The 25,000-nt window shown below is 41.7% G+C and overlaps 1 protein-coding gene across 2 annotated transcripts in view; it reads right to left on the reverse strand.

The window, feature by feature from the left end:
• Positions 1–3,422: 3,422 nt before the first annotated feature.
• LOC135091463 (macrophage mannose receptor 1-like) overlaps positions 3,423–25,000 on the reverse strand; it is a 24,990-nt gene continuing 3,412 nt past the window's right edge. Inside the window, exons 5-24 of one of the 2 annotated variants that reach the window (XM_063989120.1) lie at positions 24,587–24,775; positions 20,146–20,252; positions 19,873–19,970; positions 19,505–19,630; positions 19,011–19,132; positions 18,197–18,303; positions 15,903–15,973; positions 14,586–14,756; positions 12,606–12,823; positions 11,144–11,270; positions 10,627–10,815; positions 9,659–9,775; positions 9,139–9,284; positions 8,465–8,600; positions 8,073–8,212; positions 7,339–7,473; positions 6,961–7,126; positions 6,560–6,692; positions 6,127–6,248; positions 3,423–4,468 (exon numbers count right to left, since the gene is read on the reverse strand). In XM_063989120.1, coding sequence (XP_063845190.1) covers positions 4,302–4,468; positions 6,127–6,248; positions 6,560–6,692; positions 6,961–7,126; positions 7,339–7,473; positions 8,073–8,212; positions 8,465–8,600; positions 9,139–9,284; positions 9,659–9,775; positions 10,627–10,815; positions 11,144–11,270; positions 12,606–12,823; positions 14,586–14,756; positions 15,903–15,973; positions 18,197–18,303; positions 19,011–19,132; positions 19,505–19,630; positions 19,873–19,970; positions 20,146–20,252; positions 24,587–24,775 — 2,787 coding nt within the window. In that variant the 3' untranslated portion in view covers positions 3,423–4,301. The remainder of the gene's footprint in view (positions 4,469–6,126; positions 6,249–6,559; positions 6,693–6,960; positions 7,127–7,338; positions 7,474–8,072; positions 8,213–8,464; positions 8,601–9,138; positions 9,285–9,658; positions 9,776–10,626; positions 10,816–11,143; positions 11,271–12,605; positions 12,824–14,585; positions 14,757–15,902; positions 15,974–18,196; positions 18,304–19,010; positions 19,133–19,504; positions 19,631–19,872; positions 19,971–20,145; positions 20,253–24,586; positions 24,776–25,000) is intronic. The other variant, XM_063989121.1, reaches the window with a different exon arrangement.

The following is a 25,000-nucleotide window of genomic DNA, read 5'->3' on the forward strand; positions in this document are numbered from 1 at the left end:
GAGGGGGGTGTTCGTGATGCTGTGACAAGCAGTGGTAAGAGAAGGAAAGAGTCACCCCACTATTATCTGTCATGAGTTACCAGCGTGGCCTGTGTGTGTGTCTCAACTTGACTGTTGCTTGTCCAACACCTCTCAGGCGTGACGCTGCCTTATGTTGTCCATTACAAGTAACATAATTATTATCACTTCTCTTATATCCATTTCACATTTCTTTACCTTACTACGCAACACCGCCCACCTCAGCTGCAGCACGGCCGCTCGCCTCGCCGCGCCACGCGTTATCAACACAATAGTCACGTTCCCCTTTACAGTAATAATAAATCTACCGAAAGCGAGCAGTCTTCGGCTTACATTACGAGACACGTATGCTATTTATGGTGGCTAACACTATAAATATTTATCTCAGAATGAGATAAATATTTTCTTGTTTTCTTAGGAAGACAACAACACTCTTCAAAAGGTTATTACATAAGAGGTCTTTATCCTGTACCGTCTACCTCTGACAGAAACAGAGGACATGAGCCTGGTCACGTCACGTCTGGCTGTGAGTCTGCTTCTAGGATCAATGACGATGACAACAAGTTGCTTAAGTCTTCTTTTTCAAAGCTGTCAGTTTAACAATTTTAATGACCCAAAGAGTCAGACCAAGAGAGTGAGTGCTAAACATACTAAAGACGTTTACAATATCAACTGTTGAACATCAAAGTCTCGTGTCATGGTACTCGTAAGATCACACCACGCCCACGCTGCACTCCTGCGTCACATTTTTGCTTTTATATATATATATATATATATATATATATATATATATATATATATATATATATATATATATATATATATATATATATATATATATATATATATATAAAATGTGTCAGGGAAATCATCCAAGGACAAAAAATAAACAGAAAATGAATCAATAAAAAGCCTGCTCATAATGCCGTTCCTTAAAGGAAACAGGAGTAGGACAAGCGTGAGAGAGGCCAATTTATTTTCTGAGGTGTCTTTATAATTCTTTTCTGAATAGTTCCAAGTCGTTGGCAAGTGGAAATAAAGAAATAGAACGGATGTTCTAAAGTTTACTGGTTAAAAAGGACGAAAACATGTTACTCTTGAATTAATGAGATAGACACAATAACTTAAAATTCAAAGATTTATGCCAGATTATCACAAGCTTTTGATATGTCTAAGGCAATAACAAAGATTTCACAGAAATCCCTAAAAGACGATGACCAAGGTTCAATAAGGTAGATAGAAAATAGCCAGGAGATCGTTCTTTGCGAAATCCATACTGACGACCAGGAAGAAGATTGAGAGTGATAAATGCTTCAGAGCTTAAGATAGACAGGAAATCAAAGCTATAGGTAAGTAGTGTGAATGACTGGAGTGTTTACCTTTCTTAGGAACAGGTTGAATATAAGCAAACTTCCAGCAAAAAGGAAAGGCGGATGATAAACGGAGATGAGGAAGAGGTAACGTAGGAACAAGTGGTATCATCCAGTGTGAAATTGTCACCAAAGACCTGAGCTTTAGAGACAGAGGAGATGGCAAGGGAACTACCAGGAAGTAGAGGAGGGAGAGTTGAAGAAGGTAAATGGTTGGATATATTTTTTTTTGCTAGATGGCAGAAGTATCGACGAGAGTGCGAACTGGCAGGTTTTTAACTTTTCTATAGATGAAGTAGTTTTTGTCAAATTAGAGAACAGATTTGATATGATTTAGGGCAGAATGACTATAAGGAGTTCTGTGTAACCTTAGTTTGGTTTGACAATATTTTTGGGTATATCCAAGACTTCCAAACCTTCTGTATAAATCGAGTCATTTCATCTCCGTATTGATAGGAAAATGATAAATGAAATTTAATGACGAATTCTAATTTCATGATTATAAGTGTGTAAAATCTATATGCAAAAAAGTGTGTATGTTGCTCAAAGTTATCAGTATTTAAAATCAACAATCAGGTAATACGAACACATATTTTTATAAGGAAAAGTAGAGGTACTGTTTACAGGAACACTGACTGTCCTTTTACTAATACAATTGATAGGGTTACCAATATAATTGCATTTTCTTATTCCAATAAACTAACAAAGAAAACGATAAGGAGGAACTATTGTTTATTTTCTTTATCTACGCACGGCACACAAAGTTATCCGTGAATATAATGCATAACTGAAAACCAGTGATAATGATAACAAAACCGTAGAATGTGGTATTCTCATTTTTTAACCTGCATCATATGTGCATCACCATACTTGCTGCCGCTTTTGTGTGTGTGTGTGTGTGTGTGTGTGTGTGTGTGTGTGTGTGTGTGTGTGTGTGTGTGTGTGTGTGTGTGTGTGTGTGTGTGTGTGTGTATGTATGTATGTGTGTGTGTGTGTGTGTGCGTGTGTGTTATTTTCCACACACAATCTCTCTCTCTCTCTCTCTCTCTCTCTCTCTCTCTCTCTCTCTCTCTCTCTGTGTGTGTGTGTGTGTGTGTGTGTGTGTGTGAGGCACGGGAAGGAAGGGAGGGAGGGAGGGAGGGAGAAACACACGCTCACATAATTGATAAACCTTATTTACGTATCACTAGTCAGCCAAAATGCTATCGAGTTCCAAACAATAGCTGGGCAGTGTACTCAATAGGGGCAAGATGAGACAATCAGCCTTATCTCCTGCACCCACAGAGGCAATTACCTGACAGCCTATGGAACAAGTATGCCTCGAGTACCCTGTGGCTTTATTAAGGTACGGGACGGTCTGTGTAGATAAGAGATAACCAGGGCAATTAACAGTGTTCAGCTAATTCGTGTGAAGATAACTGAAGATCTAATATAAAATCACTATTGTATTTTGTCCTAGTTAAAGTTAATATAAATTTAACGTAACTAAACAAGTCTGAAAAATAAACTGCTGCCTTTTCTTTTTTTAATTTTATTTCGTCGTAAGTTAATATGAATCTAACATAAATGAACAGTTCTAAGAAATAAACAGCTGGTAAGTTAATTGTGTTCAGCCCTAGTTAAAGTTAATATCATTCTAATATACATGAACGGGACCGAAAAATAAAACTGCCGCTAAATGGTTTCCTTGTGGCGGGTGGCAAGGTAAATTGGCAAGGACTGCTCGGTGCAGCACGGGGTGTGGAGGAAGCCACGCGAATGCTTAACCTTTTACTGCTAATCCTACACCTCTCGCTTCATTCATATAAGTAACCTTAGAGACCTTACGTAGACAAAACAAAGCAGCGGACACAGGAAAATCTGAAGTACAGGTGACTCGGTTTACAGGATATATTGTACAGGATATATTGTAGAAAATTCGTGGAAAAAAGAACTAACGGAAAAATGGTGGTTAGGGGATTTGACAAGTTAAATTGCATCATTTTGTCCTTAAATCTACTTACGTATACATTGAGTGAATAATACTAATCCCTACTGTTTATCTTTGTTTATTAATCCGAATTTTAAATATAAAAGATAAAACAACAGAAATAGAAAAAAAAAAAAAAAAATGGAAAGGATTCCTTTAATATTTACGTATGTACAGCGTGAATGAGCGGTTGGGATGGATTGCGCTAAAGTGAAAACTTCGTGCAAATTAAATTAAGTTCAATATATTTCAAGTCGTGTTCACATGAGAGAGAGAGAGAGAGAGAGAGAGAGAGAGAGAGAGAGAGAGAGAGAGAGGTAACAAGGAAAACACAGTAACAAGAATCTAGAGAACCAAAACACCTGTATATCCTAAGACTGCATCACCTACCTCTGCGTCTTATCTCTACTAAACTTTTGACAGGTTCTTGTTTAGAGAAGTTAATGGAGTTTTCGAGAGTGTTTTATAGATTCTAATGTTAGTTTAACAAGGGTCATGCATCAAATCATTCATTAAAACCCGACTAATCATCTACGTGGTCTTTGAATAAGTTCTGATGAGAACAAAAAATCTCAATATACGAACCTTGAATTTAATAGGTACACATTCATCCAACAGTCAAGAGGGACCACAGAGATACAAACACTACACACAACACTACAGTACATCTACGAGGTATCAGTGTTTAAGACCATATTCTGAAACACTTCTGGGCTTCACCTCCACTACATTCACGAGGTTCTAGTCGAAGCCACACGTGTTTTTAAGGGCGTTTTTATGATTCTAGTGACATATTAACAAGATTTCTAGTGTATTAACAGGAGAAACAAGATCGATACCCCTACTAATGGTCTTTATGGACTTAGAAAATAGTCGTGGTGAGAGAGCAAAAGCGCTTCTGAACACGGGGCTTTGTACCACACTAAAGCCACAGGTGGAAGTGTTCAGCTTCTGAGGTGCTTACAGACGAAGGGCCGCACCTGGGAACACTCCACGTCGTTCCAGCGGCCGGTGTTTGCGTAAACTTCAGTACACAGGCCCGCGCCGCCGTTCGGTTCCCCTTCGTTCCAGTTGGTGAAGTTGAAGTTCATGCCGTCGGTCCACCGATGTCCTGGCGGAGGAATACACGTCAGCACGCGCACTACTTTGTCAGCGGCGAACAAGGTATTCATGGCCACCAAAACATTATAGGATTTGAACAGCATCTACTAATCTTTATTCAGTTTATGGTGAGTCAGCTGAGAAGATATAGCCTATGGTGTGTGAAAAATGAGTTTAATATATTAAAAATAAGCAAGAGTGGTTATATAGCTAATGGCAACTGAAATTCCGAAGCCTCTCACGACGCTACCTGAACCTTGAGATTGAGACTTGCGAAACCGAAGCAATGCACTCGAAACAGTCTTCTCTATTTCTCTCCTCTCTTGTTCTCTCCCAGTATATACTTGCTCTTCTTCTCTTCTATGTCTTCCCCTTGTGATCTCTTCTCTTCTCTTCTCTAGTTCCCTCCCTGTCCATCTTTTCTTTTCTACGTCTTCCCATTGTGATCTCTCCTTTTCTCTAGTTTCACTTTTTCCACATCCCTTCTGACCTTTCCTCCTCTCCTCTCTACATAGTTCCCTTCCCTTAAGAATTTAATGACATGGGTAGTTACGAGAGGAAAAGGCATTAGCTGTAGGAGTGAAACGACAATGAAATGAATGAGTGAAGACGAGTGGAACAAACAAATAAACAAACAAACAAATAAACAATAATGGTGGAGGAAGGCATATGATTTAGGGACTTGAGATAAAGAGAAAAGATTAATGATTGTAGAATTAAACAAACATGGAAACGGATGAATGAATTATTTGTGAAAACAAGAAAAACAGGAGTTGCATAAAGAAAAAAAAAATGAAAATGAAGAAAACAAGAGAGAAATTTGAGAAAATGAGGAAAGAAGCTGAACGCAGAGTCGAACAGACGCCGCCACTCGTCCGTCTATCTGGTGTCTTTAGAATCACTCACGGTCATTGCATTAAGCTTGAGGAAATCCATAGCAGATGACGACTTCTGTATTCCAATAAAACAACCTCTTCTAATGGAACGTTATCTAATTACTTCTGACAGATTGATAATTATTAATTAAACTAATATTCGAGACGGTAGAAGGGGGAGGGCGGGCCGAAGGAAGAAGGAAAGTGATGAGCAATAAAGACATTTGATCTTTCTCCCAGTCCTTCCTCTCCTTTACATCTTCGCTGAATACCGCTCCCTCACGTGCCGTCTGAGGCCGAAGTAGGGGGAGGATGAATGACTCCTAATCGTGTTCCCTGACGTTTCAGTGCTTTAATTTGATTATTTTTAACAGGTTCTAGTGGAAGGTACCGTAGCTTTAAGGGCATTTCATGATCAAAGTAATGGTTTGGCAACGATTCTGCACTATATCAATAAAAAAAAAAATAGAAATGATGAGAGCCGATTAATCATCTCTGTGGTCTTTGGAGATAATGAGAGCTTCAGGGTTTTATGAACTTAGCTTTTTTTTTTTTTTTTAAGAATTGTCGTTGTTCTTCGTTGACATTCAGAGCACTTTAAATAAATCGGTTGCATGGTCACACAAGAGAGAGAGAAAAAACAAAGTTAATTCTTTCTTCTCTCTGCTTTATGATTATCTAAAAGACTGTACATAGTAAAAAAAAAGAAAAAAAAAAGTGTAAGAAGCTGCTGGTGATTATGGGGAAAGAAAAAAAAAAAAGTTTGTGTGGCGGTGAAGGGAATGAAATTTACCGCGTTCCTCCCGCAGCAGTCCAATCCATACGGCCTGGGTCACGTCGTGCAGCGCTATGGTGAGTAGCGTCATCTCCGCCCCAGAGGTGATGGATGTCAGGTCACCGCCCTCCAGCAGACATCTAGGAGGAATGCAGTGACTGAATGACTAAATGACTATTTGATTGACTGATTGACTGACTGACTATTTGATTGACTGATTGACTGACTGACTGTTTGATTGACTGACCGATTAACTGACTATTTGACTGACTGACCGTTCGACTAACTGACTGACTGACTGCCTGCCTGCCTGACTGACTCATTGACTGATCGCCTGACTGACTGAGTGACGCACACATACAACCTCCCTCTCTCTCTCTCTCTCTCTCTCTCTCTCTCTCTCTCTCTCTCTCTCTCTCTCTCTCTCTCTCTCTCTCAGGGGCGCCCTCACGTGTAGCGGGCGTCGTGCCAGGGCTTGGGGTCCCTCACCACCAGGTAGCAATTAAGACCCCCGAAGTCCAGCCAGCGCTTGTCAGGACAGGACTCACTGGACGCCCTCACTGCCGCCCCCTCTGCTGCTGAGTCTGTGTGTATGGAGGAGGCTGTTATCTCTCTCTCTCTCTCTCTCTCTCTCTCTCTCTCTCTCTCTCTCTCTCTCTCTCTCTCGGGGCCACAGAGATGATTAGTCAGGTTCTCAGGAGTGTTTCTTCTGTTCATGATGTAGGAATTTTGTTAATCCGTCACTACAACAGTAAAAACACCCTTAAAAACACGTGTAACTTCAATTACAGCCCTTTGAAAGCAGTCCAAGTGCGGAGCAAAAGTGTTTCAGAATATGTTTTTTTGTCTCACCAAGATGGCAAATGAAGGGCCGCGCGGTGAGGCAAGGACGCACCACCCACTGCCCTGATGAGGCGCTGAGAGCCACGCAATCCCCGCCACTCTCTGTGCTGGTGGCGGAGAACCAATGGGCGTGCAAAAGCGGCCACCCACTCGACCACCGGAACGCTTCGTGCTCCTGAAGGGGAGAGAATGAGAGGACGAGTGTCGTGATTTTCTGTGTTCTGTTAGTTGGAGTGCTTGAGCTATTGTCGAGTTAAAATAAATATGATAAACAATTTACACATTTCTCCCCATCTTAAAAAAAAGAAGAAAAAAAAAAGCATTTACCCATCAACTACCTTGGTTTCATTTCGCGCTCCTATAGAAGACGCAGAAGGAACACCTTACCTCCTCATGACGCAGCCCCAGCCACGCCTCCTGCAGCCCAGCCTCCATCACCGCCACCCACACCGCCGCCGCCTGCGTCTTGGTGAGGGCCGTGGCCAGGTGCGCCCCCTCCCTGCTACAGGTGTCCTCTGCCTCCTGTCGGGTGAATGGATAAACAAGGTAATAGATAAACGAGTTAATCAAATAGCGTGATTATCTCTCAGTGTATGCAATGCTCCTTGATCGACTGACTGATTGATTAACTGACTGGTTGATTTACTAACAGATTTACTGACTGACTGATTAGCTGATTTACTCGTAAAGACTGACTGACTTACTACTTACTAACCAACTTACTGACTATTAACTGACTGACTGACGACTGACTGACTGACTGACCGATTGGATTAGTAGGTGACATTTGACTGACTAACTTGCTGAGTGGCTGACTGACTAACTGACATACTTCAAACAATTTAAACACTTTGCAATGTAATAATGTTATGACAAGGAAAATATATTATTAATGTTATTTGGAAAGGTAGACAAACACCCCATAATCAAGAATATACTTTGAGGCAGCTTAAACTTAACATAAATAACTAGAATATAAAAACAAATATAAAGAAAGAAAAGAAAAACAAAGACATGGATGAAATAGCAACTATAACACATGTGGAGAACATTAGACATACTGACTAAATGAATGAATAATTGACTTAATGACTCAGTGACTTACTGAGTCGTACACACACCTGCCAAGGAAGCGGGGTGAGGACGTGGCGGTAGCAGTGGTCACCCAGCCTCAGGTAGTGGTGGTGGGGCGGGGGGCACCTCGGGGAAGGAGAGGGAGAGGGAGAAGGAGAGGGGGAGAGGTGTTCTGGTCTTGCTGGCTCTGTAGTGAAGAATACAAGTCACACTGTTACATTTTCACTTACTTTTTCGTCATTTATCCATCCTAGTAAGACTCAGTATTTTTTTTTTTTTATTTCTGTAAGTCAACTTATTACAACGCTATCTGCCTGTCTGTCGTGAAGGATGCAAGACCATTATCATTTATCTCTCTTTCTCTCTCTCTCTCTCTGGTGCGTCGAATAGCAGTGAAATGGTTAACTCCTTCCTTTCCTTCATTCATCTCACCACCCACCTGCAGGAGGAGTCTGGCACACGAAGGCCCGTCGCTCGCTGCAGGCCACGTCGTTCCACATTCCCGCCCTACTGTGGGTGAGCAGCTCCACGCACTCCTCAGCCTGCCGCAGCCGCCGGCCCGCCCCCACCACCACCTGCAGGAGAGAAGGGCACCTGTTATTGTGTGGAATGAGGAGGAGGAAGAGAAGGAGGGGGAGGAGAAGGAAGAAAAGGAGGGGGAGGAGGAGAAAGAGGAAGATGAGGAGGAGGAGAAAGAGGAAGAGGAGGAGGAGAAGAAAGAAGAGGAGGAGGAGAAGGAGGAAGGGGGAGGGATGGATAAGAAGTAGGAGGAGGAGGAGGAGGAGGAGGAGGAGGAGAAAGAAGAAGAAGAAGAAGAAGAAGAAAGAAGAAAGAAGAAAGAAGAAAGAAGAAGAAAAAGACGACGACGAAGGAGAAGAAGAAAAGAAAGAGAAATGGAAAAGGAAGAGGAAAAAGGAAGAGAAAAGGAAAAGGAATAGAAGAGGAAAAGGAAGAAAAGGAGGAGGAGGACGAGGAGGAAGAGGAGGAGAAGAAGAAGAAGAAAAAGAAGAAGAAGAAGAAGAAGAGGAAGGATTGGCAATAGAAAATAATCGGTCTTTCTACCTTTACCCCCACCTCTCTCTCTCTCTCTCTCTCTCTCTCTCTCTCTCTCACCGTTGCCTGGGCTCCGCTTGGTTCGCCCGCCGCCCACGAGGTGAAGGTGACGGGCGTCTGGTCCACCCACAGGAAGTGCTGCTGTTGCCTCTTCATCCCCAGCCACGCCCCTGCCACGCCCACGCCCGCCAACACGGTGAGGTAAGCTGTGGGGAGCGCGGTGACGGTAAGCAGTTATTATGTAAGGTAGTATTAGTAATATTAGTATTAGTAGTAGTAATAGTAGGAGGAGGAGGAGGAGGAGGAGGACGAGGAGGAGGAGCTAGAAGAAATGTAATAAAAGGAGTTGAAAGAAATGACGACAAGGAGAAAGAGGACGAGGAAAAATAATCAGCAGGAGGAAGGGGAGAGAAAAAAAATAGGAGGAAAAATATTAATGCAGTATGTAAAGGGAATGAAAAGACAGTGTTGGGGAAAAGAGAACACGAATGCAGTGAGTGGAAAAGAGAACACGAATGCAGAGAGAGAGAGAGAGAGAGAGAGAGAGAGAGAGAGAGAGAGAGAGAATGGCATGCCTCACCCTGCTGCTTCGCCGTGTGCACACTGGCCAGGTCTGCGTCGGGACTCTCTCTCCTGCAGGCGGCTCGGGCAGCATCGAAGTCCCTCAGCTCAGCGAAGTACTTGTAACACCTGGACCCTGAAGGAGGCGGTGAAGGCAACACTGCTCATCCATCATGTCACTATTTGTACATTGATTTGACTTTTCTTTCTTACTTTTTTATTTATTTACAAACAATGGTAATGGTATGGTTTTCTAAATAAAAAAAGTCTTTTATCTTTAGTTTTTTTTCAGCTTTTTACATAATAATATATACCATGAATAAGTTATATCACTTTACTCTTAAAAATGTATTTATATATGACAGAATAAGTAGTAAATACATTTTTACTTTTTCAAGAATATCTCTGTTTGTAAACTTCCATATTTTTTTTTAGTGTAACACAAAAATAAACAGACATTTATACTCTTTTAATAAATCTTTCAGTTTCAAATCCTCATTATTTACAAAGAACAACAGTATAGATATTCTGGATTCTCGAAGTTTCCAGTCTTTAACTTTCATGCATTTAATTTTCTTTGATGTAACAAAAAAAAAAAGGTTACACTTTTGAAAGAAAAGTAATTTTCATATGTCTTAACAACACAGTCACTGTTCGTTTTTCCAAAAAAAATTAATCTTTCAACTTTCATCTTTTTTAATCAATGTAACGCAAATGTGCACAAGCATTTTTATTTATATCTTTATATCTTCATTCAAGTAAAAAGTTCCTACGTAAAACCAAACACAAACAATCTTAGTTATTTTCAACTAACTTTTATTGTATTTTATTTATTTATTTATCAATGGCAATTTACCGTTTTTCACTTTTTTTTTACTGTTGACCTGTCTTCCTATGTAAGAAGGGAAGAAAAGAAAAAGAGAAATAGAAAAAAAAGGCAAGAAGGAGAAGGAGAAGAGGGAGAGAGAAAAAAAAAAAAACACTAACCCTGGGCAGTAGTCCATCCCCGGGGACATTTGCCTGGGGAAGCAGCGGGTGTCGGGGCGTGGGTAGGGGGCGTGTGGCGTCGGCTACTCCCCAGCGGCCTCTTGCAAACTCGTCCTGCAGGAGAGCCACAGTTCTGGTCGTTCCAGTAACCTTGGCGGCGCGTGTAGAGGGCGAGACAATCTTCCTGGTCTGCTTGGCGTGTCGGGAGGAGCGATGCAGTGTGTCAGTAATACAAGTTAATAGACCGGATCATAGAGAACAACACCCTGTCATGTAGACCCTCACATCTCATCCACAAGACTTCTCGAAGGTGGAGGGACATGACTGGCCAAGTCACATAACATGCCACTTCGGTAAAGGTATACAGACTCGGTAATCAACAGGTTGTTACGTTGTGCTGAGTCATTAAGGAACTTTAAAGATCAGATAAATTTATGGATAAGGTTGAGATGAATGAAGACCAGGCTCATTATACAACAACAAATACAATGGTGAATACAGTGAGGTGAATACAGACCATGAACATTGTTTGGTTCACCAGGCGCCCAGTTCGTAAAGTTGAAGGGCGTGTGGTCAACCCAGCGATACTCCTCCTCCCACGCCCGCCCGCCCATCCACACCGCCTCCAAACTCAACCGGAGCAACTGTCAGCCCGCAGGAAGGTGAGGGGACGCGGCAGCCAAGCGGTATGTGGGAAGACTTGCGTTACGTTCCCCTCGGTTAGATGAGAATTTATGTTTCCCATGTCACTTTAACTGCTACTTGTCAATCTGCTTACATACTCATAGTTATCTATATCCTTTATCAGTCAGTCATACAAGCAGTTTAATAATTGTCAGTCTTCCTACATATCTACCTATTTATCTATGTATCTATCTGTATCTATCTATATGTGTCTGTCTATCCATCTATCTATCTAACTTCCTGTGTCTGTGTCTGTCTGTCTATCTGTCTATCTACCTATCTGTGTCTGTGTCTGTGTCTATCTATCCACTATCTGTGTCTGTCTGTCTCTTTATCTATATATCTACCTATGTGTCTGTTTGTCTATCTGTTTATATATTTACCTATTTGTGTCTGTCTATCTATTTATCTATCTCTATATCTATCTATCTACCTATCTATCTACCTGTCTGTGTCTATGTCTGTCCATCTATATATCTACGAATATTTATTTCAGGTCCAGTCACTCAATAAAGTTAAGCAGTCCAATGCTTATCAGTCCGTCTCCATATATATATATATATATATATATATATATATATATATATATATATATATATATATATATATATATATATATATATATATATATATATATATATATATATATATATATTTTACAGGTAGTTAGTCTATTTCTTATTTTTTATTTTATTTATTTATTTATTTATTTATTTATTTTTTCGGTCAAGCAGCATTTCACTGTCCGCTAATATAACAATTCTACCATTCACCTTCTATACTTCAGCCACGATTAAGCACTTTAATGGTTATCTTCTTACCTCTCCATTTATATATCTTTCTATCTGCTTATCAGTCAGTCAATCAGTTTTTTTTCTTGTTACTCAATGAAACAGTTCGTCAGTTCATCTGTCTACCTATTTTTGTTTCACTCATGATTTAGATCACTAATAATTAATATATACCTATACATATTCACCAGTCAGTCAATCTATCTTCTGTAAATCAATGTTAATCTATCAATTTATCTGTCCAACAATCCACTTTTCTACTATTCACATTTACTATTCAATCCTTAATTAGTGTTAGCTAATCTACCTATAAATTCCCTGGTCGGTCAATTTGCTACATCTATCCTGATTAGACAAATGAGTGGATTGAAGTGGTGAGAAACACAGGATGAAGCAGGAGAGAATACACAGGTATGGGATTTATCTCTTACAACATAGATCTATTTTTTCTCTCCATCACACTCCACCCTGTCTATCCATCCATCCACTCGCTCCACAACCCACCTTCGCCTGCAGCCAGTAGTTCTCCTCTAGCGAATGTACAGAGGCTAGGAGAGCGCCCTCCTCAAGACACCTTTTATTGGACTCCTCCCACGGCTGCTGGTCCTCGGCGCCGACCAGCCTGTAGCAGTGGTCCCCGAGGCGCAGCCAAGCGGGGTCGCCTTCACACGCCTCGTCAGAGAAGGCCAGGGTTGGTGGGGGCAGCGGATTTCCGGACATACCTGGAAAGAATGCGGTTCTGATGTGTGTGTGTGTGTGTGTGTGTGTGTGTACTGACAAAATTTTCCTTCTTCGTCAACCAACATTCACACTTCCTTCTTCCGAGAAAATGACTGACTTGCAACTTGTTTCTAAGAAAAGTGACCGCTTCAATCCTGTAATGACTTCAGTCTAATCCCATCAGGAAGATACTCAAACACCAATTCACTCACAATCTCTTCTTTCTTATCGTCAGTATGGGTTTCGTAAAACTATCCACTGGCAGATCTTTTAACTTCCTTACTGAATCTTGGTCATCCTCTCTTTAGGTATTTTGGTGAATTTTTTGTGATTGCCTCAGACATACGTAAGTTTTTGACAGTCTGCCAAAAAAGCTTTCATTTTTATACTTTCCTCATACGGTTTCTATACATTTTTCTGCAGCTTTATTTCTAGTATTCGGCCGTTCTATCGGTGCATTCTTGTCAGACTATTAACTATAATCATCCACTCTGTCGTTCATAAATTATCTTCAGAATTTTTCACTCACACTCATGACTACCTCGTATTTTTCAGCGCAGTTTGCCAAACGTTTAACCAATCAGGGATCAAACAGATCACGCAGAGAAGTCACTGAGAGCTTAACGTTTGATGTCTCAGTAATTTCAGAATATGGGAGGACAAGGCTTGTGTTGTTCAGTGCCTAAAAAAATTACTTTCCTTCATCTGTTCACTCGACACAGCCTTCCACACAACTATTCCCTCTTCTTCCGTGACACTCAACTCTTCCCCTCTTCTACATCGAACAAACCTGGGTTACCTTTTTTTTTTTCCCCAAGAAAATGTCAATTGGAAATATCACATCGTATCTCTCATTTTCTTTAAACAACTACTATGAAATTAGGTGTTCTGTATAGTCTCCATATAATTTACTACTAGGAGATGCTAACTCTGTACAGGGGCTTATTCGTGCTTGTTATGGCCACATGCGGAGGAGGAAAGAGGGCCACGTCGGAAAGAAGACAATGGAAATAGAAGAACATGGGAGAAGAAAGATAGGAAGACCGACAAAGTGACAGATCGACTGCGTGGAGGAAGCAAGACAAAAGGAATAGAGGAAGCAGAAGCATACAATAGAACCACGTGGAGAAGGCTCATCCCCTCCCAAGCAGCGACCCTGTATAGACGCAAGCTGAGGAGAAGATTGAGTATTGATCTTAAATACATGTATGCGGAGAGTACTCACCTCTACTATACATTCAAAAGGCCCAGACTGAAATTACACGGGTTTTCTAGAGCGTTTTTTATAGTTTTAGTGACAGAAAAGCAAGATTTCTACATTATTAACCGGATAAACATTCTCGAGAATCCGGCTAGTTATCTCTATGCCCTCTGAAAATAATAATGTTGTTTCAAAATGCTTAAGCAGAATGGAACTGCAAATACTCGCTTTACCAATTCCATTTAACTCCTCTAACATATATTTATCAATATCTCACCCACTGCCACATTTTTGCTTATCTTGTAATCTTCTACCGTTATTCCATGGTTACTGGTCTTCTGAATTTCCTAACGGCATGCATCTTCTCCTTTCCCTCTGTACTGTACATGACTCACGCACGCACGCACGCAACGAACGCACGCATGCACGAGAGAGAGAGAGAGAGAGAGAGAGAGAGAGAGAGAGAGAGAGAGAGAGAGAGAGAGAGAGAGAGAGAGAGAGAGAGAGTACTAAAATTCAACAAGAAAACGAAACAAAATAATATGATTGGAAAAGATCCTCACCATACGCTGCCTCACACACGAAGGGCATGAGGGTGAGGCACACGGCGTCCTGCAGGGCAAACTCGGGCAGGCTGGCGGCCCCGCACCACTCCCGCCCCAGGTGGTGGTCCGGCTGGCTTCTCTCCCAACCCAGGTAGGGATGGAAGGGCGTGCCGTCCACCCACTCGAACTCTGGGCGACGTCACGAATCAGTGTTTCTTACTCTAGTTACTATAGCTCGTGTTGTTTTTGTTGTTGTTATTATTGTTATTATTATTATTATTATATTATTATCATTAGTAGTAATAGTCGTAGTAGTAGTAGTAGTAGTAGTAGTAGTAGTATAACTGTTGTTACTACTGTCATTACAGCAACCAACAACAACAACAACTATTACTACCACTACTACTACTACACAACAACAACTATTACTACTACTACTACTACTACTACTACTACCATTAGTAGTGATAGTAGTAATAGTCGTAGTAGTAGTAGTAGTAGTAATAGTAGTAGTAGTAGTAGTAGTAGTAGTAGTAGTAGTAGTAGTAGTATAACTGTTGTTACTACTGTCATTACAGCAACCAACAACAACAACAACAACAACAACAACTATTACTACCACTACTACTACTACACAACAACAAGAATAACTGGATCACCTGAAGATCCGCCACCCCAGCCGCACTCGGGATAGCAGATCTTCAGGTGAGACAATCTGGGGTGGCGGATCTTCAGGTGATCCCATACTTTTAATGAAGTAAACTTTTTTCTGCATTTTTTATATCCACTCAGTTTTTTAATGCGTTCATGTTGTTAGGTTAGGTTAGGTTAGGTTAGGTTAGGTTAGGTTAGGTTAGGCTAACCTAACCTAACCTAACCTAACCAAGTGAGAGAGTCTGGGGTGGCGGATCTTCAGGTGAGACAATCTGGGGTGGCGGATCTTCAGGTGATCCCTGTGGGGTGGCGGATCTTCAGGTGATCCGAATAACTATTACTACTACTACTACTACTACTACTACTACATGTACTATTACAGTACTATCACGAATACTACATTAACAGCTTCGACGCATTCTCTAGAAGAGGGCACTTCCCTGCCACTATAGCTCAATGCACTAATGGAACGAGGCTCCTCAAAGTAACAGCTCTGACGCTTTCGGTGAAAAACACACATAAGTGTAACCGGCATACTTTCAAGGGCAAAGTGCGCTAGTGGAAAGAGCTCCCTAAAATTACCATTAACATCATCATCATCATCATCATCATCATCATCATTATCATTATTCTGAAACAGTACCACTCGGCATGCACAGGCCTACACACCAGAACTCTTACCGTCAGCTCCTCCTTCTTTGCGGCGCAAACCAATCCACACAGGGCTGGTCACTACGCGGCTCAAGGACAGGCTGCAAGGAAAGGAATGAGTAGATGAATGAATCAGTCATTCAATCAACCAATCAATGAGTGAAATAGTTTAGGATTCAAGCACCAAGCCAACAAGTGACTAAATGGCTGTTATACTTTTCTTATTTATTTTATTTATTCATTTATGAGACAGTCCCCTTCAGCTATCACAGGTCTTGGTGTGTGCGGAGCTCTCAGTGCAAACAGTTCATTAGTTCAAACATTTATATGTCTATTCGATTTATGGACATATAATTAATTGGATTTTGGGAACATGACTACTTACGGAAGCTGTACATAATTATGTACACGGGTGTACTTGGTTTACGAGCATAATCCTTTCTGATATCTCCATCGAAAAAAAAAAAAAAAAAAACGGTTGGATGACAAGACTTTATCCTCGAAAAATCCAAAGAATTAGAAAAAAAAGTCACTTAAAAGTGCAGTAAAACGCTTATAAACAGTGTCTTTTACCCTACAATGCATGTTTACCATTAGCGAATGTACCAGTAAAGTCACAGAAAATTTTTTATTTTTGTACGTATACTGAGAATCTCAGTGTACGAATCTGAGTACTAGAGTCATTAGAGGTTTGGATATGGGGAAGGTTTAAGAGCGCCCATGGACATCCTGACGTGGAAATCATGAGAGTAAGAGAAGGAAAGAAAAAAGAAAAAGAGAAAAAAAAAGAAAAGTAAGCAGATGATTGATTGAATGAATGAATCAATTCTAAAAACCAGAAAGCTGAGGTCACGGTCTATATTCTGTTCAATTATAGATCATTAATAGTGAAAAAGTCATGTGGTTAATAATGTGAAAACTCGGCGATCTGTGGGGAAGGGTAACCCACTCAAGGTGTTATCACCAAAATGGGTATTATTTTTTTCTGGCTACATACAAGAGGAAAAAGAAGCCTGCAGATAGAACGGAGATAAATGACGGCTGTTTTATGGCGTAACGTAACAGAACAACCCTCGCCGCGACACTGCACTGACATCCACAGAGGCTTGGAACGAAGGTGCATGAGAACATTAAAAAAAAAAAAAAAGCTGCAATGAGCCAATAGGCCTATAAGTATAAAACATAGATATTCATATTCACCTGTCATCCTATCCATAAATGAAATAATCTTCTTTTTAAACTCCCTCGGCACTAACAGCCTGATTAATGAGTTTGTTCCATTCTTGTACTACTCGTTTTGAGAATCAAAAAAAATTATTCCAACATACAGTTGAGTTCAATACATCGTGTTTATGTAGTACGTAAAACTGCCATAGTTAGTGATATCTAATGAATTTCCTGTCTATAATTCAAGTAGACATTAGTGTATGAACTAATGACCTATTTTAATTGAAGAAATTCCGAGAGAGAGAGAGAGAGAGACTGGGGACACTACAAGTGAAGGGGTTGCCACATGTTGCTGTGTTGTGGGGGTGTCACATTTCCTCCTCGGATCAGTCACTGTGGATGCGTGTCATCAGGAGAAATGGTGGAAACAGACCCAAACCTTTGATGCTGAAGAAGGTCTGGCACACACACGCAAGACGTTTAAAGTCCCCTCCACTTCCACGTTCATTACTTAGCGTCGCCAGTGTGTGAATCGCCATGCCGTGAACTGTCCCGCTTGATTCGACTCGTAACCAAGACGCATCCCAGTCAGTACGAGTAAGCTGGAGATGACTGGAGGGGTTCGCAAGATTTGTTTCGGATACTAGTCGAAGCAGAAGGTTCTTAGCACGCGATTCACACACTAACCTACTTGTTTGGAAAAGTTAAAGTGTCACACACAATATTAAAGAACAAATAAGGAGTTTCCTGAATTTCCTTCCCGGGTCCAAGCAACACATGGGAGGGCCTGCACGCATGAAACTTCCCCACACACTGCGCATATGCAATCAGTCTCTCCACGTGATTGGCCGCCACCTTCTCATCAGCTAACCTAACTAATCTAACCTAACCTAACCTAACCTTAACCTAACCTAACTACTCTGTACCAAATTACTGGATATGGTCTCTTATTTATTATAACACATTACATCGGATAGGTTAGGTTAGGTCAGTCAGATTAGGTTTGGTTAGTTAGGTTAGGTAAGGTTAGGTTAAGTTACGTTAGGTTAGCTGATGAGGCGAGGCGAGACTTCTCGTGCCAATCACGAGGCGAGACTGCTCGCACAAGCGCAAAGTAGGCGGGGAAAGCCCTCCCCAGCACAGCATGTGTGACTCACCTGAGGAGAGCGTGGTGCTCCGAGGGGCCGCCCACGCTCGCTAGGTGCCCGCCGTGACTCAAGCAGGTCTCCTCCGCCGCCGCCCACGTCCTCCACGTCGAGAAGGCCTGAGGGATAGCCGCCGCGTGGGGGCACGAGGGGTGTTCCTGAGTGCGCTCATGCCTTGGCTCAGAGTCTCGTATTTTTAAACGCTATGTTCCCTCATCACGAGTATTTTCAAAGCCCAGTGAGGAGTTAGATCGTGTTTTTTATGAGTGTTTTTCCCATAGACAATACAGAATACGTGCTAAATTATTGCTAAGATCATGAAAACACTCTTGAAAGCCCCAGGAACTTCCCGGATACCAAGTTAGAAGTTGTCAAGATAAGCCATGGAAAAGTTCAAAAAGAATACTGAGCAATTTCATTCATATCAAAGCAGTTTCATGCTATTGGTTTTGGAGTGAACTCGGGATATAGATCGTGAAAGGTTAACACTTGCTAATAGACAGATAGATACTCGTAGATGGAAAGACAGACAGACAGATAGACAGATAGACAGATAGATAGATAGATAGACAGACAGAAACAGAGATAGATAGACAGAAAGAGACATAGGCAGGCAGGTAGGCAAACAGACAGACAGAGACAGATAGACACAGAAACATAGGTGGATAGATAGACAGACAGGCAGATAGACATCTTTTGATCGTGTAAGGATGATTTATGTCACGAAGGCGTTACAAGGTGAAGGGACAATATCCGCTGGTGTATTATGTTACTCAGCGTGGGTGTTGGTAGGTGAAGAGAAGCAAGGTGGGCGTGCGTCACTCACCCGGTAGCAGCGTCCGCCAGAGAGGTGCCAGCCCACGGCACAGGCGGGCCGGGGTTTGATGGGCCCGGCGAGGACAGGGGCTGGGGGCGTAGGCCGGTCATCCTGACGGTGCAAGTATTCGCCTGTGAGAAATAACAAACAGAACAATAGAATCTTACTCCAGCTGTACAGTGATCACATTGTTCTCTCAATACAAATTTTCTTGCCTAAAAAAAAAAAAAAGAGGATAATAAAAGGATCGCATTAAGACCAGTCAGTTAGGTTAAGTAAGATTATTTTACCTAGTTAATTAAGATTTTTTTACCTAATATAATCTAATATAACGTAACCTAACCATGCGTTTGCGTGCCTGACCTTATCAAACTTTACCCAACATTATCAAATCTTAAAAAAAAAAAAAAAAAAAAATTGACCTACATGTAGTCTCCTTCCCTTCCTCCCCTCTCCGACGAAAAAAAAAAAAAAAGAAGTAACCAGGCGTGAGTGGTGCTTACACAGGTAGTGGTGGCGGCGGCGACAGCCGACAGTGGAGGGGCGGCCAGACCCTGGCACGGCCACGCGGCAAGGACCGCGATGCCTCCGTCTTGCTCCTGCCGGGAGGACTCCAGAAAGGGTAATGGCTACAAGCACCGCCAATAATAATGTAGGACGTGATCAAGTGACCTTCAACAACAATACACGCTGACAGACAGACGAAGAGACAGACGTATAAAGATACATAATTAAATGAATATGTATGGACAGAATGATAAGTAAATAAATATATAGACAAAGCAGAGCTAACTAGCTAGACAGACAGATAAGTAAATATCCAGACAGACGGAAAATAAAGCTCAGTAGATAACACACGTCATCAGTTCACCTGGTCTAGGACGCATCAGGGCAGCGTCGGGAGCGCGGCTTCCCACCCACAGGGGAGACCCCAGCGCCGCCAATCTTGACGCCAGCTTAGGGGGCACGCTGGGAGGGCAAGGGAAGAGAGGGATGCTTTACGTAACACTCTTAGTAACAAACTTAAAAAAGGATTATGAGTCACATGAAATACTGCCGTGTTATATGTATATGAAACAAAGAAAGGCAAATGGTGTCTTTCCATACGCCTCGCCCCTACTCTCTCTCTCTCTCTCTGACTGACCTGTTGACCACCACCGCCACACGCCCGTCCCCCGCCAGGCAGTCCTCCCGCGCATCCCGCCACGCCTTGGGGGTCGTGGACAGCCGGTAGAAGCTCCTCCCGCACGCCTGCATAATATAATAACACAAGAAAAATCAGGGAAGTTCCAAGAAGTTGTCAGGCGTACACGTGGCAGTCCCTGTGTGAAGTACGCCTACCTATTTCCACCAACCACCCACATCCATAAATATGTTTAATCTTCTTTTAAAGCTCCTTAATGACTCAGTACTGACAATCTGATTACCGAATCCATTTCATTGATCTACCACTGTGTTTGAGGACCAATTCCTTCCTATCTCTTTTTAAATCTAACTTTATCAAGCTTGAACTCAATATTTCTTGTCCTACCTGGAGTGACTAAATTTTAGCGCCGCAACAACGAGGTCATAAGGCGCCGCTTGTAAGTGAGATGGTAGTATATTACTTGCACAGACGCTGAAGGGATGCAATTTTCCTTCATTACCATGAACATGGCTAGGCTTATTAATAAGCATTTGCTGCGCAGCGTGGAGTAAGTGGAGTGGCAATGTGGCAGAGGCAGCTGGAGGGGGGAAGGGAGAAGGGGTGAGAGGGAAAAGGCAAAGTGTTGTAGTAGTAGCAGTGTACAGCGTGTGAGTGAGTAACACGGGCGTTATGGTGATGTATGGGAAAGTGGAATGTATGAACAGAATATTTATCATATTATTGTCACTATAACAACAACAATAACAACAACAATAACAACAACAAACAACAACAACAACAACAACAACAACAACAATGCCAACAACAGCAGTAGCAGCAGAACCACCACCACCAACAACAACAACAACAATAACAATAATATTGCTACTACTACTACTACTACTACTACTGCTGTTACTACTACTACTACTACTGCTGCTACTACTACTACTACTACTGACAATAATTATTAAGTTAGGTTATTATTATTAAAATCATCATTATCATAATGCATGATAATATTAAAATTATCATCGCCATTACCACTATCATCATTATTTCTATTCATATCAAGATCACCATAACCGCCTTGTTACTGTTATCACTGTTGTTGTATTCCTACTGCTGCCATTATTGTGAACGTGAACGCACAGTAAACGTGTGTCAGGATGAGAGCAACAGGGACTGGGGAACGCACTAAAGTTGATTAAATAAAGATAAAAGACTAAATAAAAATACGGACACATGCAGGGCGCGGCGCGAGGCGAACAGACGCACGGTGATTCTGAAGAGAAACAGAACAGCGGCTTGGAGATGGTGAAAGAAGGCAAGACAGGGAACAAGGGAGGGACAAGATAAGAAATTTTCCACGGATGAGTGGGTGGGTTGCAATGGAGACTGATAATGATGGTGATGATGATGATGTTGATGATGATGATGATGATGATGGTCATGAAAATGTCAGTAAATGTAAAGTTAGACCGTCATGTTTTTTTAAGCTTTTAAGTTTACTCGTATGAGCGCTCTCATTGTACGTACAGTAAATATGTTCAATTGACCAAATAAAGAAAACACACACACACACACACACACACTCTCTCTCTCTCTCTCTCTCTCTCTCTCTCTCTCTCTCTCTCTCTTTCTCTCTCTCTCTCTGGCCTTGTTTTCATAATGTTAATTTAGGCGAATATATAATTACATAATATAGAATAAGTTCTCTCTCTCTCTCTCTCTCTCTCTCTCTCTCTCTCTCTCTCTCTCAGACTAGAAGGAAGAGATGCCAGTGGCGATAAGAGGAATCGAGGCTGTGAGTCAATGAGGCTCCGTACCCTACTTTCACACACCCTCCCCCGACACCCCCACCCCCCTCGTCGCAGCTGGGGTCGCTGGGGCGTGGGAATGGAGGCGTGGAGTGGGCGAGTCTGGGAAATGTACATTTAGCTTCAAAAGATTTAATTGATGGCCATATGAGCTCCTCTCATCGTGGTGTGTGTGTGTGTGTGTGTGTGTGTGTGTTTCTCTTATTTAGCTTGGTAGTTGGTCAGTTTACTGACCACATACTCATCAATAGATACTGCAAACGTGAACATTAAAAAAAAAAAAAAATTATATATATATATATATATATATATATATATATATATATATATATATATATATATATATATATATATATATATATATATATATATATATATATATATATATATATATATATATATAGCAAACTAAAATTAAGTAAGAGATGTCAGTAGAATAAATAATAATGAGAAAAATTGAATCCATGTTAATTTGTCAGTAGAAGACACCCAGGAAGACTGATAAAGTACTATAGAGCGACTCCAGGAATTGGTTATAAAATAAGGAATGGGTTCTCTAATATGTTGGTAGATGAATGGACGGACTCAATAATCAGGTTGTTTGTTAGTGCTGAGTCGTTAAGGAGCTTTGAAAGCAGATTAAACAAATTTATGTAATAGGATGATCGTTGGAAGTAGGTAAGTACGTTTCATGTAGGCCTGACGGCTTCTTCCAGCTTCCCTTATTTTTTTATGATCTTATGTTAAAAGTCGCTGAATGGACACCGAAACGTTTAAGAGTACTAGCCTAAATGGTTTTGGCACACTACGGGAAATGGCAGCAGTCTTGAGCAAATGCCAGTCTGAGTCACACATCTGTAATACTTCCCTACTCTAGATATTGACGGGAAGAGACGGGAAATTGTTACCTTAGTCGCGTAGGGACGAGGCCAAGCTCGGCGGGGCTCAGTGCAGCTCGGCGGGGCGGGTTGCCTAGGTTACTTTGGTGTGTGTGTGTGTGTGTGTGTGTGTGTTCTCTAAGACACGTCACCTTTTTCCCTTCCCTCTCCCTCTGCACACGTCCTCAGGTCTTTCTATTACGCTTGCCATTCAAAACACATGCCGCATGATTTTTGGTTGTGAACAAGGATCTGGTTCGAAAAATATGGTTCTATTTATCTTTCAGGCACGAGTTGACATCTAAACAACCTGGCAACTCTGAGGTGCGTATTTAGAGACGCTTTGCTTTCTCACCACGACTGTTTTCAATAGTTATGGTGAAATAACAGATTTTTAAGGATGTTTTTATGGTTCTAGTGGCAAATCAACATGTCCACATTAATAACAGAAATAATACGCTTGAGAACCCGGCTAAGTATCTCCGTGGCCTTGAACACAGTCATGAACACTGTGGCGCTCACAACACCCTCCACTACGCTGTCGTATTGTAGTAACTATCTGTACCTGGTGGCGTGGTTCAGTGACGATGTAAAATTGAGTACTGTATCGAGATTGGGGCGAACCCTCTAATGAGTCTCAACTAAATAAGCTTACTATATTTCGCGTCGCTAACAACAGCATGTCGTACAACGTAACAAGAAGCGCACGATATTCCACGCCGCCATGATGTCCGCTCTCCTCTGTAGCACGGAGACTGGCTCACGCACCACCCCAAGAAGCTAATTGTACAATGTAAGAGAGCGGTGAAACATCTGCCAGGAGTAAAGAAATACACAGGTCCGGAGCTGTGCCTGGTGGAAGCTGGACTCTCACCCATGCAGGATGTAATGACGAGGAAAAGACGCAGTTTTATAGAATAGACTTTATCAAATGATGAAGTCGAGCCTTTGCACCTGGTATGTGAAATGTGTAGAGCAGCGAATACCACAGGTTATGGATTGCCTTCAGTCACTGCAGTGTCATTATAATGTAAATCCACTACACGAAGCCATTAGGACCATTAGGGCTAAGCTTCTACTAAAGATTTGAAGGGCCGTGCTCTATCGTTGTGTGTGTGTGTGTGTGTGTGTGTGTGTGTGTGGCAAAAAGACAGAACTGCTGGTTGGATGGGTGATTACTCTTAGGTCAAAGTTAAACGTCACATCGATGTCACGAAAGGAAGAGTGGGCGGGGTATCTATGATGTCTCGCTACAAGTACCTTTAAAGTTTAGCTAAGTTTATCCTATATCTACTCTTATAATTGCCTCCATTATCCACATATGACGCCGAAAATATTTTTGGTCAGGATCTCAAATATTCACTGCCAAAATAACATCCTTGTCCGACGCTTTGTTAAAATTTTATTTGCAAAAAGCTATAGGACACGAGCCCTGAAACCTTTAGCAATTGACTTGTATACACGAGCCTATTTATGTATGTTGAATGTCTTTCATCTACATATGGTAAATTTTTTTTCTATAGCGTCATCTTCATAAACAAACTGCCTGTCATTGTTCCAACTTCTCGGAAAATCAAGATGAAAACAGTTTCTTGTTTCATTTTCATTTAACAAAACAGTAAAGTTAGGCAGATTTTTAGAAAACAACATGACAGAGGCACCTACACCAAGAGGAGAGGGACATGAAGAAGCATTTATCCAAAACAAAAATTCTAGAAATACATAGCTATTCAAACAAAGACAGAACATTCAATCCCTCACCCCTTCACACGCAGGGCTGGTGGCGGGACGAGGTGTAGCTCGTGTCTCCTGTGTTACCTCGCCTTCAGGAGCTGCTAAGGTCAGAGCCTCGGGATGCCTGAGGGAGGGATGCTGGAACCGGACTTTCACTGTATCTCCAGAACCCAAGTCTTCTGCGTCGCCGGCGGGAAAGTTGGCGGGAGGCTCTGGCTGAAGGAGAACTACCGTTACACACACACACACACACACACACACACACACACACACACACACACAAGTGGAGAGGGAGACAGACAGATAGATAATTAGATAGATAAGTAGATATAAATGTAGTTGGATCGCCGAGAAATTTCGGGAGAGAGTGAATGAAGGAAGGGTATCACACACACACACACACACACACACACACACACACACACACACACCATATCAGTC

This window comes from Scylla paramamosain, chromosome 37 (assembly GCF_035594125.1).
Source record: "Scylla paramamosain isolate STU-SP2022 chromosome 37, ASM3559412v1, whole genome shotgun sequence".
Taxonomy (NCBI): Eukaryota; Metazoa; Arthropoda; class Malacostraca; order Decapoda; family Portunidae; genus Scylla; species Scylla paramamosain.